Source organism: Sus scrofa, chromosome 16 (assembly GCF_054392235.1).
Source record: "Sus scrofa isolate SSC_HxYL_T2T_F1_AM1 chromosome 16, Sscrofa_HxYL_maternal_Yorkshire_Landrace_v2.0, whole genome shotgun sequence".
NCBI lineage: Eukaryota > Metazoa > Chordata > Mammalia > Artiodactyla > Suidae > Sus > Sus scrofa.
Window position 1 is genome coordinate 46721706 of NC_139398.1, and position 16557 is coordinate 46738262.

Here is a 16557-nt window from a genome sequence, read left to right on the forward strand (position 1 = left end):
AACTGAAATGTGCTCCAGATTACCAAAAAATGTCCCTTTTGGCACAAACTTTACCTGAATTTTCCCATTCGGCTTGTATTTAAACCCAGAGAGTAAACCAAGCTTAGTCATCACTTTGAATGTCAAGATGAATGACATTTCAAAGAACTCAGCTGGTTCCATAGATAAGAATGTTTTTTAAAAAAGTATGTTGAAAAGATCATGCCAATCAGCTGAAGTAATAAATGAACTCCAGCTGGTTTCCTGCAGTGCTTTATCTTCTTTCTGTGGTTTTGTTCTTATACAAGTTGTGGGGCATTTATTCAGTTTTGGATATCTTCCTGCTGTGTGACTGTGGTTGAAAAAATCGGTTGTTCTGAATCAACTGCCTCTTCTCTAAGGCTATCCTGTGATTAAGGACATATCCCAACTAACTTCTTTGCTTATGTCTGGCTTACTGGCCCAAGATGTGATTGAGAAGAATGGTAAATCCACAGGGCAGGGTTTTACAGCCAGACGGACTCCTTCCTTATCTCTGCTGTGACAGATGCTGATGACAGATGCTGATGCTGTGTCTATCTTTTCTTTAGGCGTAGAACATCTCTTCCACCCCTAAAGCCAGGAGACAGGAAGGAATGGAAACCTTCTTGATGGCTTCATGTCACAATTCCATCTCATTCCATAATCAACTTCAAATTTATGATGAATCGTGCTCTATGATGTCCTATAATTCTACCACCGAAATATAGTTAATTGCTCACATTAAAATCGTTATTATAAAGGGATGGGGGAACCCCACCAAAATCATTTATTGGGTTTATTGAATTAGCATCTCGTTTTGACCTCTAAACAAGGGCATATTATTATTGTGCTCTGAACAGTGTGGGTGTGCCACCAATTCTTGTTAGTTATCCGAGATAAGACATGAGAAGGCTAGTAGTAACTAACATGACTAGTATCCATGAGGATATGGGTTTGATCCCTGGCTTCACTCAATGGGTTAAGGATCTGGTGTTGCCGTGAGCTGTGGTGTAGGCCGGTGGCTACAGCTCAGATTCGACCTCTAGCTTGGGAAATTCCATATGCCGTGGGTACAGCCCTTAAAATAAAGGACCAAGAAAAAAAAAAAAAGTTATGTGAGAAGGAAAAAATCTACGTATGGAACTATCCATGATGATGAACTATTGATGAAGACATGTGGCTTAAACAAAATCCAACCCTCTTCTACAAAAATATGTTTCTATTATTGCTTTCGTTTTATTTAAAAATCTTCTGTCTGTACAGCGAGAGCTATAAATTATATCTCTGAATATCCCAAGATACCTTACAATTGTGGCATGAGGTCAAACCACCAAAAAAAGGACAATGGAGCGAATTGATGAACAGAGGAGGAAATTGCATGCATGTCTGGCCGTCTTCCTCTCAGGCTCCCACGAGCTCTGCTGAGAAGCTGCCAGTGGAGTACAAAGGTCTGCCCTTTACTGCAAATAACTGTGCTATTCTGAGGGCATCAAGGCCTCCATAAGGCAGTGAGGCCAGGCCACTTTGTGAGCTGAACCCAGAAAGAATTTAGGATTCCGGCAAGTGTGAGCTGTGGTGTAGGTCACAGACAAGCTTGAATCTGGCATTGCTGTGGCTCTGGCGTAGGCTGGCAGCAACAGCTCCAATTAGACCCCTAGCCTGGGAACCTCCATATGACAGGGGTGCGGCCCTAAAAAGACAAAAGACATTAAAAAAAAAAGAGATTTTGGCAAGGAAGTCTCTAGTGGGTCCTGCTTAAATCGGGAGGAAATCAGAATTAGATTACAGCCTATAAAGCTGTATGTGCTGAGAATGGGCAGATAGTGGGAATTCATGATGGCACTTCTGGGTCTGAATCCCACAGAGACAAGTTAGTTTGGCCGTGATCCAAGCATGCAAATTTCTCTCTTTTCTAGTCAACCATGTTACCAATGATGGTTGTTAGGCAAGGTAGAAAGGAGACAGAAATTCGTGCCTATCTGTCACCAAAAAACCAAGTATAAGCCCAGCAGCTGTCTTTATAGTCAAAAGACAGAACATTAACTAGTTATTAGAAGTTTAAGGCTAAATAATCTCAAATTAATTTTTCTTCTGCCATTGCAATCATAGTGTTCTGGGTCATACCAGGATATAAAATTGGTGGGGCAACTGTTGTTATGGTTATTTAACTAGTCAGTACTTTTCCCATTGTCCCTATTTTTGCTAAAGATACCATCATTTACCTATCATCAAGCTTTGAAACCTCAAAAACTCACTTTAAACTCTTCCATTGATTGCCACATGTAATTACCCAACACAGCCAATCTATTATTTTTTTTCTTCACAATTTCTCAGGTGTATAGCTTGGCCTCCCCAGCCAAATACTGGGCTCAGTCTAGGCTGGTCCTCTTTTTTTTTTTTTTTTTTGTCTTTTTGCTTTTTCTAGGGCTGCTCCCGAGGCATATGGAGGTTCCCAGGCTAGGGGACCAATCGGAGCTGTAGCCACCGGCCTACACCAGAGCCACAGCACAGCAACGCGGGATCCGAGCCGTTTCTGCAACCTACACCACAGCTCACAGCAACACTGGATCCTTTAACCCACTGATCAAGGCCAGGGATCGAACCCTCAACCTCATGGTTCCTAGTCGGATTCATTAACCACTGTGCCACGACGGGAACTCCTTATGTTCTTTTTTAAGCTTCATTACTTGATAATGGTGGCAGAAAATTATGGAATCCAGGCTGTGGTCAGTTATTGATCTTCATCCACCAATCTATATATTCTGGAACCTGGTGGCTTCTATATGATAAATATCTTCTATATATGATGCAATTTGATTTTTAGGTGAAAAGTACTGAAATATGGAACATATTGCCAAAAGGAGTTTTGTACTTTGCTATTCAAAGCAAGGTCCCAAGACTATAGATTAGCTGTTTCACCCAGAGCTTGTTAGGAATGTAGACTGCAGGGTGCTACCCTGACCCACTGATTAGAATCTGCATGTTAACAAGGTTTCCCTGAGGATGTGTATACAGTAAAGTCTGAGAAACTCTAGGGTAATGAATCCCTATCTTGAGTTCCAGAATGAAAGCATGACAAGATGAAAACAAAGAGGCAGTATGAAATAATGAAAATCATTCTAAAATAGGAAACAGAAGTTGTGTGTTCCACGTCATCTGCCAGTTGTGACACTGGGAAAATCATTTAAGCATTCTGGGCCTCACTTTCTAATCTTTCAAATGGGAATAATATCTCCCTGCTGTTTCATGGGGATGGTTGTTAAGGTGTGGAAAAAAAAAATACAAGTGAAAGTGGTGTGAAAATCATGTAAGGTTTACACATATTTCAGAATTGCTTTTTTCTTTTTCTTTCTTTTTCTTTTTTTTTTTTTTTGTATTTTACATCCACACCTACTGCATATGGAGGTTCCCAGGCTAGAGGTTGAGTCAAAGATGCAGCTGCTGGCCTATGCCACAGCAACAAGGGATCTGAGCCACATCTGCGACCTACACCACAGCTCATGGCAATGCCAGATCCTTCACCCACTGAGAGAGGCCAGTGACTGAACCCGTGTCTTCATGGATGTTAGTCAGGTTCGTTAACCACTGAGCCATGATGCGAACTCCCGCCTCAGAATTTTTTAAATGTGTTACTATCCCATGACTTCATAGTTTCTCTACCAGCGACCTAGTTTGAAATCAGATGACTTTTAAGTAATTATGTTCATTGCAGATTTACTGATCATAGGAAAAAAACTACAAACAATCTGAATGTCCAACAATTGGGAATGGTCAACTATATTAAATATCATAGGACAGTATGTCATGCAGTTACTAAAACCTTTGCCTAGAAAGTTTTTAAGGACATGAGATATTTGATATTAAGACAAAGAAAGAGGTAGGTCATAAAATTACATAGGTATGATCTCAACTATGTTCAAAAATGCATGTGGGGAAAAGGCTAGCAGGAAATATAGGAAAATATTAACTCTACTTATTTCCAGGCAGCAGCATTTTTTTTCCCCTGACATTTATTTATTTATTAATTTATTTGAATGATACCGAGTGATTTTGATCAGTGTATGTGGACTTGCCTAAAATGGATTAGGAAAAACGATAGTATCTCAAGCAATTTGTGCAATGGAAGTGAAGTTTTGTTTGTTGGTTAGTAACTGTGGCTACTTTTTAAATATTTTTTTTCTTCCTTTTTCTTATCTCTCAGTTTGAATAAAGCATATGCACACAAATTTTAAAAAATTGGGTGGTGGGGAGTCTTAACAGTATAGTTAGGTAAATAGTATAGTCAATCTCTCTCCTACTTGATTCCTCAGGCCAATTCCCCTTCCCAGAAGCAACTGCTGGTATCAGCTTCTTCTGTCTCTTTCCAGAGGTAGTCTATACATTTCTCCCCAAAGGCAGTACATTACAGACTGCTCTGCACCTCTCGTTTTTTCTTTTCAGACTTTTTCTTTTTTAAAAATTGAAACCTTCAGAAAAAGTTAACAGTAAGATGAACTCTTCTATGCCTTTCAGCTAGAGTCATTAATTAACATTTTGCTACAATTACATTCTCTCTCTCTCTCTCTCTCTATATATATATATAGGTTTTTGGGTTTTTTTTAATGGCTGCACCCATGGCATATGGAAGTTCTCAGGCCAGGGACTGAACCTGTACCACAGCTGTGACCTACACCTCTGTGGTAACACTAGATAGCTTAACCCACTGCTTGGGGCCAGAGATCAAATCCGTGCCTCTACAGTGACCCGTCACTGCATCAGGATGCTTAACCCGTGGTGCCACAGCAGGAACTCCTAATTTTGATGATGATGATGATTGCTGAACCATTTCAGAGTGAGTTGCAGACATCTTCAGCCCTAAATACTCGTTTGTGTATCTCCTAAGAACAAGGACATCCCCTTTCCTAACTATGGTACAATGATCTAATTCAAGAAATTTAGCATAGACACAATACTACTATCTAATATATAATCCAAATATAAAGTTTTCCAGTTGTTCCAGTATTATTCTTTGCGGCAATTTTTTCTCCACTTACCTTGAAACATATTGTAAGCAGTTTGTAAAGCAACTTATTTCTTTTTTTAACAGTAATATAGCATTCCACTGAACGGATGAAGCCTAATTAACTTAACCAATATCCTACGGATGAACTTTTAAGCTATTTCCAATCTTCCCCTACTACACACAATACACAAGTTGCAAATTTCTTTGTACATGTTAGCAAGGAGGTATGTATCTATCTGATACATTTCTTGAGGGGCTATAGCTGTGCCAGATTATGTACATTTTGCTTTCTGATAAATGTTGCCAAAGCATAACCTCAAAGAGGATGTATCACTTTACTTCCACCAAAAATGCATGTGATGCCAATTGACTACTATCCAACCTAATTCTGTTTATTATCAAATCATTTGATCTTTGATAACATATCTGAAAAGTATACTTTATTATTTTTCTTATTGTGAGGTGGAAAATATTTTATATATTTAAAATTAATTGCATTTCCTTTTCTATTAATTGTCCTTTGTTATTATTTTTGACTCTTCCTTAAACTCATGCATAATACGAAGTCAATACTCCCAGGAAGCAGTGCTTTTCTAAAAAGGAGTATGGGAAGCCAGTTTTTCTTTTCCAAAGAAGCCCCAAGTATCTCCATAGCTTGAGGCTCCAAGTGCTTGGGAATCCTATTGTCCATTCTTGGCGAGTATTTAGCCTATCAATAGTTCTTAGTCCTTAGTCCACTGAAGGACTAAGTATATCCTAGGCCTTTCATCATTGGTTCTCTGCTTTCCATGTTCACTAGAGTCCAGATGGCACCAGTAGATGTACTGGGAAGCCATAGATAGCATCTGACAGATCTAGACAAGTTGTCCTTGAAGCTATAGAGTGAGCACCAACCACACTCTTCTGCAGCTCAACTCAAATGATTATGGTATTCCTCAGATTTCAAACTAGTCTACTTGATTTGTTTTCTACCTCCAGCTTGTCCCTAATGTTTGTGGAACCCACAGTAAGAATACAAGTGAAGGCCCACATACAATGTTTCTAACTTTAAAAGTTATAAATCAAGTCAACATACTGTACATAGAGTATTTCATTCTCTTTTCTTTACAAGTATACCTTCATAATGACCTGGAAGACTGGCTTGAGGTTTAGCATTATCAGCATCCTCAGAGTTCCACACTAGAATGTGGAAAATCAGCCTCTGGCCTCCTTCCCATTCTCTTTGCATTCCTTGACCGACCCAGGTTCCACTCCTGGGATTCTTGCACATATGTGTGTGGACACTCCAGAAACCTATACCTCCATAGAGGCCACCCCTTGGCCACCTCTTAGGCTAGGAAAGTGCACACTACCAGCACAGTGTCTGGAGGTCATATTTAGGGAATAGGTCTGTGCGAGAAGCAGGTGCAGGGCCCTGTTCCAATTCCAGTTTCTAGATGCTTGGAGCATGATTTAGAAGTGGGTGAGCTTGGCTCCTGGATTGCTGGCTCTGTGGAGAGAATGATGGCCAGAGGAGGACCACAGCTGGGGTCTCTATATCATGTGACCCAGGAAAGGTCCCTTGACAAAGGCTAAGGCAGGACCATCCACCTCCCTGTCCACCTAGTACCGAGTACTCTCTGTGACTTTTTGTATTTTCTTTGAAAAAAAATTTGACAATTTGTTGAGTTTTCCTGGTGGCAAGCTTCTATAAGGACTTTGTCATTTTCAGGTTATCCTGGAAACTTATGTAAAACCACAAAGTGCTTTATGCTTACTTTCATGTATATATGTCTCAATAGCACATGTATTCATAGAGATATATTCTAAATGAATATATTTATTTTCTTTTTCTTACATAAAAGTAATATATGCTAATAGTAAAAAATCCAGACATTACTTAAAGGTAAAAATAAGAATGCAAACAAAGCAAAACAAAACAAAACAAAAACAGAAAAACAAACCCACCTATAATCTCACCATTTAGAAAGGACCACAACTTATATTTTGTTATATATCCTCCTAAACTTTTTCTGTGTATATATACACACACATGCTTTTTTATACAAAAATGAAATTATTCTATTTATGCAGTTTTATAATGTGCTTTTCCTTTTAACAGTAGTTGACAGATAGCTTTCTATTTCAGTAAATATAAATTTGCCTCATCATTTGTAATGGCTAAATAATATATACCATATTTGTTCACTTATTCAATAAATTTTCATATATGGACCAATTACTGCACCAGAATCTCGAGAGATAAGCAAGTCTTTACAAACACAAATTTACCATAATTCATTTATTTAACCACCTATAACTAGACAGTATAGTCTTCAATTTTGCTATTATAAAGAGTTATGATGAATATCCTGTACATGCATTTTTGTGCCTTTGCTTTATTAGTTTCTTAGAATAAATTCCTAGAAATGTTAATTATTTGACTAAAAGTAAATATATTTTGGAGTTCTCTTGTGGCACAGTGGGTTAAGGATTCCATGTTGTCGCTGTGGTGGCTTGGGTCTTTGTTGTGGTGCAGGTTTGATCCCTGGCCTGGAAACTTCCACATGCTTCGGGTGCAGCCAAAAAAAATAAGTAAATACAAAAAAAGGAAATATATATTTAAATACTGACACAAATGCAGACTGACTTTCAGAGTTGTTCCAAATGACATCTTATCCACAGCACTTACTGATCCAAAGTCTTGCCAACACTAGGTGTTAGTAATTTTTTAAATATTTGACAATCTGATAGGCAAAAATTAAGATAGGTGTTATCTCTTTCTTTCTTTCTCTTTTGTACATTGACAGCTCATATATTTCTGCTTGATATGTTCATTTTTTTCTTAGTGGTTTGTAAAAGTAATTCTGTACACTAAGGGGATTGTCATGTATTTTAAAAGAATACTCAATTTTTGGTTTGCCTTTGAACATGGTTTGTGGTTTTTACCCATATTGAAGTTCCTTTTTTCCCCACATAGCACTATCCATAACTTTTAACAATGATTGATGATTAATAAGCTTATTGAGTTGAAAGAGCTTGAAGTGATCGGGACAGATCTTTGCATGCAGAATGACCAATATAAGCATGCAGATGGCCTACTGGAGTCTTAGCAGAGTAAACTGAGGATGTCAGGGATATGTGAGAGGAACAGTAGAAAGACCTGAAATTCTGTTCCTTTGCCTGGGGGAGCCGTAGTTTCTGTTAGGTAGAAAATGCAAGCTGAGTGATTCAAAGAAAAGGAGTGGGAAAAGAGGTAACAACCAGTTTGGTTGTAAGATGTCCGGTGAGGAAGATGGGGCAGAGAGAAAGAGATGTGGTGGCTGTGGTGAGGAATGGAAATTTGAGAGAAGAGAAAGATTTATAGATAATTTTTAGGAAGTTTTTCAGTATGATAGCTGGTTCTCACGAACCCTGTGCAATAAAAACCACATTACTCATTTACATTGAAGTTGGACTTGGATATATTTTTGGATACAAAAGTGGGAGATGGACCCCAAAGCAGCTGCTGGTGAATGCCAGTCCAAGGCACTCAACTGTGTTTAGGGTCCCTAGTGTGGTCACACCGAGCTTGACTCCCCAAAGCTCAATCTATCACTAGATATAATCCAAGTCACTCATGGTAATACTCCCTCACCAGGACTCCATTCAGGAAATTGTGCCAATGAGATGGCTCGACGGGGCTTTCAGAAAAGAGAAATAAGTGTCTCTCCCTTTGAAAAAGGACAGGGAAACATGTTGTCCCAGGTTTTGTGGCCTCAAGGGGGAACTTGCCTTGACAGAAGCTTAACAGGTAGTTAGCAAAGAGAGACAGACAGACAGAAAGCAGCTGGATCCCTAATAACATTATTAATCCACTGAGTCCAGCAGCTCTGAAGTCTGCCCACCCTCTAGCCTTTCTGTCATATGAGATAATAAATGTCCTTAATCTCTAAGCATATGGGAGTCACAATCCCTGTTACTTGCAACTGAAAACATTCTGACACACAGCGTAAAGTTTGAGCAAGCTGGAGCCCTGGCAAAAGTGCTGAATTCCTAAACATAATAGTCTGGACTCAGCACAGACCAAATGTTTAGATTTGACCTGAATTGTTTTAGTTCCCAGAATACGCTGCCTTCTTGTCCTTGCATATGCCATTTCCCCTTTCTCCACCCTGCTCTTTGCGTCCCTGACTCTGGCTCACCTTCAGGCCTCTAGCAGGAAGCAAAGGCTCCAGAAAGATTTCCCTGGTCCCTCACATCTGAATGGTGTTCTTCCCATGTGCTCCCACGAAGCTACATGCCGGCCAAGGCACAGCCACTTTCAAGCCGTATTGAATTCCCCTGTCTCCCTGTGAAGGCAGCGCTGTATGTGTCTTGGTCACAGTTTGGATAAAGCTTGAAGATGTTATGCTAAGTGGAAGAAAGGAGATGCAAAAGGCCACATCTTGTATGATTTCACATATTTGAAATCTCCAGAATAGGCAAATCCATCAAGGCAGAAAGTAAGCTTGAAGTTGCCAGGGGTTGGAGGGTAGGGAAATGTAGACTGACTGCTAACTGGTTTGTGGTTTCTTTGGGGGGTGATGAGAATGTTCTGGAACTAGATAATGGTTATGGCTGCAGATACCTGTGAATATACTAAAAAATCACTGAATTGTATGCATTAAAAGGGGGGCTGTTATGCTATGTGAATTGCATGTCAATTAAAACAAACCCCACCATTTTTTCTGTCTTACCTGATGAAACCAACAGGAAAAGAAAACAAAAAATATATTCTCATTTATTTAGTGAAATACATAGAATTCTGTTAAAAAAATAAGTTCATCCTAATTGTAGCATATGTCCACACTTCATTCCTTTATGCGTCTGAATAATAGTCCATTGCATGCATATATCCCATTTTATTTATCCATTCACCAGTGGGATGGCTATTTATATTTCCGCTTTGGGGCTATGAGGAAAAATGCTGCTATGAATGTTAGTATATAAGTTGTTATGTGAACATATGTTTTCAATTCTCACATGTATATACCTAGGAGTGGAATTGCTGGGTCATATGGTAACTCCACGTCAACTCCTTTGAAGAACTGCCAGACTGAGTCCCAAAGTGGCTGCACTGTTTTACATTCCCACCAGCAATACATGAGGCTTCCAATTGCTCCATATTCTAGTAAAGATCCACTTGAGTAAATTTATTGTAGGCAAACAGAATGCTGACCTGGTGAAATTCATACTCACACAGTTAATGTGCATGAATCAAATGATCAGGAATGCCTTGCCAGTCTACCATTTGACATCCAAGAGCTCACACGAACAAGGCAAAAGAAAAGAAAATGACTAATTTGGGAATGGATGATTGATATTATCTGTTAAATTTTTTTATTTTTTATTTTTTACATAATTTTAAAACTTTTTTTTTTTTCATTATAGCTGGTTTACAGCGTTCTGTCAATTTTCTACTGTAGAGCTTGGTGACCCAGTTACATATACATGTATAGATTCTTTTTTCTCATATGTTAAAAATTTTTAAAAGCCTACATATTGGCTAAAGAGGCTGCAATAAATTTAAACTTGAAAGTTATATAGCAATGGCCTTAGCTTAAGCCTAAGCCGTCCCCTGCTAGGGTTCAGACATGTTCAGGCCTGTTTGGTGGACTCAGCTGCAAGAAATTGATTTTTTTTTTTTTTTTTTTTTTTTTTGTGGTTGTGCCCATGGCATGAGGAACTTCCTGGGCCAGGGACTGTACCTGTACCACAGCAGCAACTGGAGCCACAGCAGTGATGATGTCAGCTCCTTAGCCCACTAGGCCACCAGGGAACTCTGTCAGAAATCGATTTTTAAGAGGGAGAATGATATATCCAGAGAAAACTATATTTGAAAAGATGTATGTACCCTAATGTTCATAGCAGCACAATTTTCATTAGTCAAGACATGGAAGCAACCTAAATATTCATTAATAGACAAATGGATAAAGAAGATATGATACAGATACAGATATACACACAGTAGAATACCACTCAGACATAAAGAAGAATGAAATAATGTGGTTTGCAGCAACATGGATGGACCTAGAGGACCTACTAAAGGAGAAGTAAGTCATACAGAGAAAGACAAATATTATATGTTATCACCTATATGTGGAATCTAAAATATGATACAAAGGAATTTATTTACAAAACAGACTCACAGAAATAGAAAGCAAATTTATGATTGTCAAAGGGGAAAGGAGGTAGGGGAGGGATAAAGTATGAGTTTGGGATTAGCAGATACAAACTACTACATAAAAAGTAGATAAACTACAAGGTCCTACTGCAGCACACAGGGAACTATACTCAATATCCTATAATAAACCATAATGGAAAAGAATATATATATAACTGAATTACTTTGCTATACACCAGAAACTAACACAACATTGTAAATCAACTATGCTTCAATTTAAAAGAAAGAGAGAAAGAATGAACTTGAGAGAGAGAATTAATATAAAGGAAAAGAGATGGAAACAGAAAAGCTTGTTAAGACATTTGGTGCGAGGCAGAGTTCCGAAAACAAAGGACTCCCCAAACCCTTATCTAGCCTCCATGTATGCATGGCTGAGTCCCAGAAGAAAAAGCCCTGTGCATAAAATCCTAAAACATGATTTCTGTGGTTTGAATGTGTCTTCTGAAAATTTGTATGTTGAAATCCTAACGCCCAACATGATGGTATTAGGAGGTTGGGCTCTTGGGGGTGATTAGGTCATAAAATCAGAGCCCTCATGAATGGGATTAAAGCCCTTACCAAAGGCACCCCACCAGTCCTCTAGCCCCTTGTGCCATGTGAGGACAGAGCAAAAAGTCAGCAGTCTGCCACAGAGAAGAGGTCCCTCCCGGAATCCAACCACAATGATACTCTGACCTTAGATTTCCAGCCTCCAGGACTATGACAAATGTCTGTTTTTTATAAGCCATCTAGTCTATGATATTTGTTATAGCAACCTGAATGGACTAGGATGATTACTCTCTTTAAAAACTCCAAGATGGGAGTTCTCGTCGTGGCTCAGTGGTTAACGAATCCAACTAGGAACCATGAGGTGCCGGGTTCGATCCCTGGCCTTGCTCAGTGGGTTAAGGATCTGGCGTTGCCATGAGCTGTGGTGTAGGTTGCAGACGCAGCTCGGATCCTGCATTGCTGTGGCTCTGGTGTAGGCCAGCGGCTATAGCTCTGATTCGACCCCTAACCTGGGAACCTCCATATGCCGTGGGAGCGGCCCAAGAAATGGCAAAAAGACCAAAAAAACCCCAAAAAACTTCAAGATGGAGTTTGTGCTGTGGCACTGTGGGTTAAGAATTCAACTGCGGCAGCTTAGGTTGCTGCTGAGGTGCATGTTTAATCCCTGGCCCAGTGCAGTGGGTTAAAGATCCGGCATTGCTGCAGCTCCCGCTCAGATTCAACCCCTGGCCCGGCAACTTCCATATGCTGTGGGTGTGGCCATAAAAAAATTCTCAAAACAACCTTATAAAACAAACCTTATCTCCATTTACAACAACAACAACAACAACAAACTCCAAGATGCTGGATGAAAGGCAGTCCTGCCTCAGCATTCCATTCATACAGCTACATGAAAGGGCGAGAAGACTTTCTCCCATCTTGTCCCCACCCTTCATGACCTCTAGAACATTCATCTGCACACTGGTACACCGAAAGCCCTGGTGTATCAGAGGTGGTGGCAGTGGCAATGTACCTGGAGGAATTACTGACTGCGCACAGTGGAGGCAGCCTTGAGGCTCCTTCACACAGCTGCCAGGGTAGGGCAGGACTGGGCAGGTGACATCACTGGAGAGGGACAGGATGGGGAAGACAGTGGTAGCAGCCCAAGGTGGTCCCAAACTTTTTGGTGTTTCCAGGTGAGATGCTCTTTGGGGGCTCTCAGAAGGGACATTGATGGGAGACCAGAGGTAAGGACAAAAACAGGATCATCACTATTTGTATACTTAGAGTGTACAGCCTTCTGACTGGCATGGCCTAGGGAAATACAGTCCAACCACTGGTGAAATAAAATGAAAACTAACGAGGTAGCTGAGGAGTGAGCCAAACAAACTCAAAATGGATGACTAAAAGCGCTTCGTTCTTTTGGGATGACTGGTAATCTTATAAAAATTTTTCCATCCCAAGGGTCTTTGCAATTGTGATAACTGATGTAATAAAGCTATGTAGTGGCCTTTCCCATCATAGGTTGCTGTGTTATTCTCACATTTGGGAACGTTCCATTGCTTCAAAAATGAACTTTCCCACAGTTTTCTATCCCATGACGTTTGAGATCATAGATGTAACTAGCAGTCAATGGCAGGAAAAGAAAGCTAATACAATGTGTAATAATCAAAAAATGAAGCAAGTTCAGTTCCATCCAAGATGTTAACACAAAGCCAAAGCAATAGACCTGGTGAGGAGAGCCACACTCTGAGGTCTCCCATCCCGTGAAGGAATTGAGAATGATACTGCTGCTTGGCCTCATGGAAATGAAACCATGTGACCACACTTGCATTTTTTTCTAGGAGAATGAAATCCATGAAGTTCAGGCCAATGCTCTTTTTTGGGGAGATATCATGAGTTATCATTAGATTCATTTTCCATCGAAGAACACTTTCCAACGTTTACAAAAGAAATACAACAAATCTTACCTGATGAATTTCTTGGTATGTGTTGAAGCATGAAAACAGTTCAGGGACTGGTGGAGAGGTGTTGTTTGAGAAGCACCCGAGGAGTCACGATCGAGAAGATGCCATATTCCCTCTGTGTGAGGGGAAAACAGATCAAAGCAACAGTCTTCAAACCCTGGATTCCCGGGGGCCAGACACTACCCTGAAATTATCCTGGGGTGACTGCGGGAGGGGCCACATAGATTCTGCAGCCCCCACAAAAATTAGGCTGAGTTCTTCTCTCTTTTGTGTGTTGCTTCTTGTCTAAAATCTATACCTGAAAGTAGGGATTTGCTGCTAAAGGAAAGGGAGAGTGAGCACAAGAGAGAAAGAGATTGAGATTGAAAACCACTGGGGTTTGCTTGAATCCACATCTGTAAATGCTAAGGTTTCTTAGGAGGTGCCTTCTCCCAGCTGAATCCTGCATGTTAATCACAGGCATAGCAAACTCAGTGGCTGTTTTCCTCACTCACACCGGGGATTCATCTACTCCTGGCTCCCAACACATGGTCTTGGCAATACTTGTCGTGGCTGCTTTGTTTCTGAGCCGAATGCTGGAAAATGAGCAAGGCCCTTGGCTGGATCTGTCACACCAACCCCTGGCTGACCTTCCGAACTGTACATCTCCACATACAGGCGAAGAAAACTCGGGAGCCTTAGAGAGGAGAGGACTGAACTGCTAGTCCTGTCCAGAACTGAGGAAGCTCTGCTTAGGACAGCTCGGATTAAAAGAGAGTCGGGAAAGAGAAATCAGCAATTCCTATAGGGGCCAGAAAACTCATGGAAATGCCAAAAGATGACAAATCCAGAGGGCCTAGAAATTTGGTCACTTTAGCATTCAGCTCCCTGACCTTTGGAAATGACACATTACAGTACTGAGTCCAAAACTAGCTTTGGTAGCTTTGGGTTTTTTTTTTTTTTCATCTCTGTACTCAGGCATTTTAAGATGCTGTAGAGACGTCTCCTAATGTTTCCCACACATCATAATGGCATAAAACCAAAAGAGGAACAGCAACAGCCAGAAAGAATTACGAAATAGAGAATAGAAGACAAAAGAAAGTGTGTGTGGGGGACATCTGCGGGCTTAATCAGTAACTTAATCTGGTAAAGCAAAATTCAACCAGTTAAGAGCAAACATAACCCAGTTAGGTCCCTGTCTCCTAATGAGGTCTCACCCCAACCTCGGGCTTTTGGGCTTCTCGGCCAACAACAGGCAGACATGTCGGTTCCTGCTGGCTTCAATCCTGTCTGGCCTCTGGAACAACGGCCAAGCACTTGCTCATTCAGCATTTCCCAGTCCTGAGCCTCCGCAGGCCACACGTGGCATTATTGGGAGTTCTTTGCTTATTAGTGGGTCTGGAATTTGCCTGTTGCAACCACATCTGGCCCCCAGATGATGGGATTGACCCAGGTGTGCACTAAGCTGTAGGTTCCCTGCCTATGTTTGTGGTCAGTCTGCCTGCCTTGTCTTTTTGGTTCTTGCTTTTTCACTGGGACTGGGACCTGGTCCAGGGCTGACTGGGACTGCCAAGCCTCCCCTGGTCCCTGCCAGTCTGTTCATGCCATCTTCTCCTTCTTACTGCCATTCATCCCCCACAAGACCACACTACAGTTCTAAACTTGTTTTGAAAAATTTAAACCCTACTGCAAAGTTGAGAAAACAGTATGATGAAGAGTCATGTATTGACAGAACACTGAAAAGCAACTATAATGGAAAAAATAAAAATCATTTTTTTAAAAAAGAGCCGTATATACTTGTGATAGAACATGATGGAGGCAAATGTGAGAAAAAGAATGTATATATATGTATAACTAGGTCATTTTGCTGTCCAGCAGAAATTGACAGAACATTGTAAATCAACTATAATAAATTTTTTTAAAAAAGATCTATATATACTTCACCTAGGCTTACTAATTGTTAGCATTTTGTCACATTTGTTTTTCTTTCTGTCTCTTCCTATACATGCAGACACACACCCAGACACAAGCACACAATAGTTCTGATGATGTCTTTTATGGCTATATATTTTTTCAGTCTGGCTCCAATCAAGGATCATGCATTGGCACTTAGCTGTCATGTCTCTCTAGTTTTTCGTCAAGAATAGGTCCCTTGCTTTTTTAAAAAAATATGACATTGGTATTTTTGAAGAGTCCAGGATAATCGTTTTGTAAGAGTCCACCACAATTCAGATGTCTGATTATCTCCTCCCTTTTAGGTTCAGTGGGGTTGCAAGGATGTTTTTTTCTGTCCTCCATGCTGCTGCACATGCAGATGTCAGGTAGGAATGCCCTGGAGGTGTGACTGCCTCTTAGGCAGAGGCTGTGCACAGTGCTTACCCGACTTTCTCTGTACAGCACCTCACAGTAACCAGCCCTACCCCCAGTTCTTGCCAGAAGGTGACAAAACAGGGGTGGCCCAGGAATTTTTACTGGGTAGACCTGGGCTCCCAAGGACCTGGTAGGGTTGCTGCCACCAGGCACCACTCTGACAGTTGAGCCCCACCGACTGCTTCAGAGAGGAAACCGCTTAAATGTTTTCCTTGGGCTCCCACTTTGATTTGTCACAGACGAGCTCTCAGATATACTGGGGTCTTAGAACTCCGTCACAGTCCAGTGGGAGTCAGGCTGAGGAAACAAACGGGGCAGATATCCCACAGAAGCAACATCTTAGAAGCTCCATAGGCCCAAAGGCTCTGGTATATAACCTTTGCTATGTGGACAGAGCTTCTGAACTCAAGTGGAATCTCCAGGCAAAGGGCTGCCATGCTGGGCTTCCGAGACAAGGAGGACCATGGAAAGTTGGGACCGGATATCTGGTCACGTACAGGGATTTGGCAGATACACATGCTCTGCATCAGCAAGGACACCAAGTTCCTCTTTGGAAAGGAAATGTGAGTACTGTAAGTTCAAAGAGT

General features: G+C 40.8%; 2 protein-coding genes across 6 annotated transcripts in view; both read right to left on the reverse strand.

Moving 5' to 3' along the window:
* Window positions 1-13732, reverse strand: part of PLPP1 (phospholipid phosphatase 1) — a 137526-nt gene extending 123794 nt beyond the window's left edge. The window contains exon 1 of one of the 2 annotated variants that reach the window (XM_085001560.1): window positions 13625-13732. Coding sequence is in view for 1 of the 2 variants with exons in the window: in XM_013984779.3 (XP_013840233.1) it covers window positions 13625-13655 (31 nt within the window). In the remaining variant the exon portion in view is untranslated. The remainder of the gene's footprint in view (window positions 1-13624) is intronic. The other variant, XM_013984779.3, reaches the window with a different exon arrangement.
* SLC38A9 (solute carrier family 38 member 9) overlaps window positions 13625-16557 on the reverse strand; it is a 118625-nt gene continuing 115692 nt past the window's right edge. For all 4 annotated transcript variants that reach the window (XM_085002252.1, XM_085002250.1, XM_085002255.1 and 1 more), the window contains one exon: window positions 13625-13736. In XM_085002252.1, coding sequence (XP_084858378.1) covers window positions 13709-13736 — 28 coding nt within the window. In that variant the 3' untranslated portion in view covers window positions 13625-13708. The remainder of the gene's footprint in view (window positions 13737-16557) is intronic.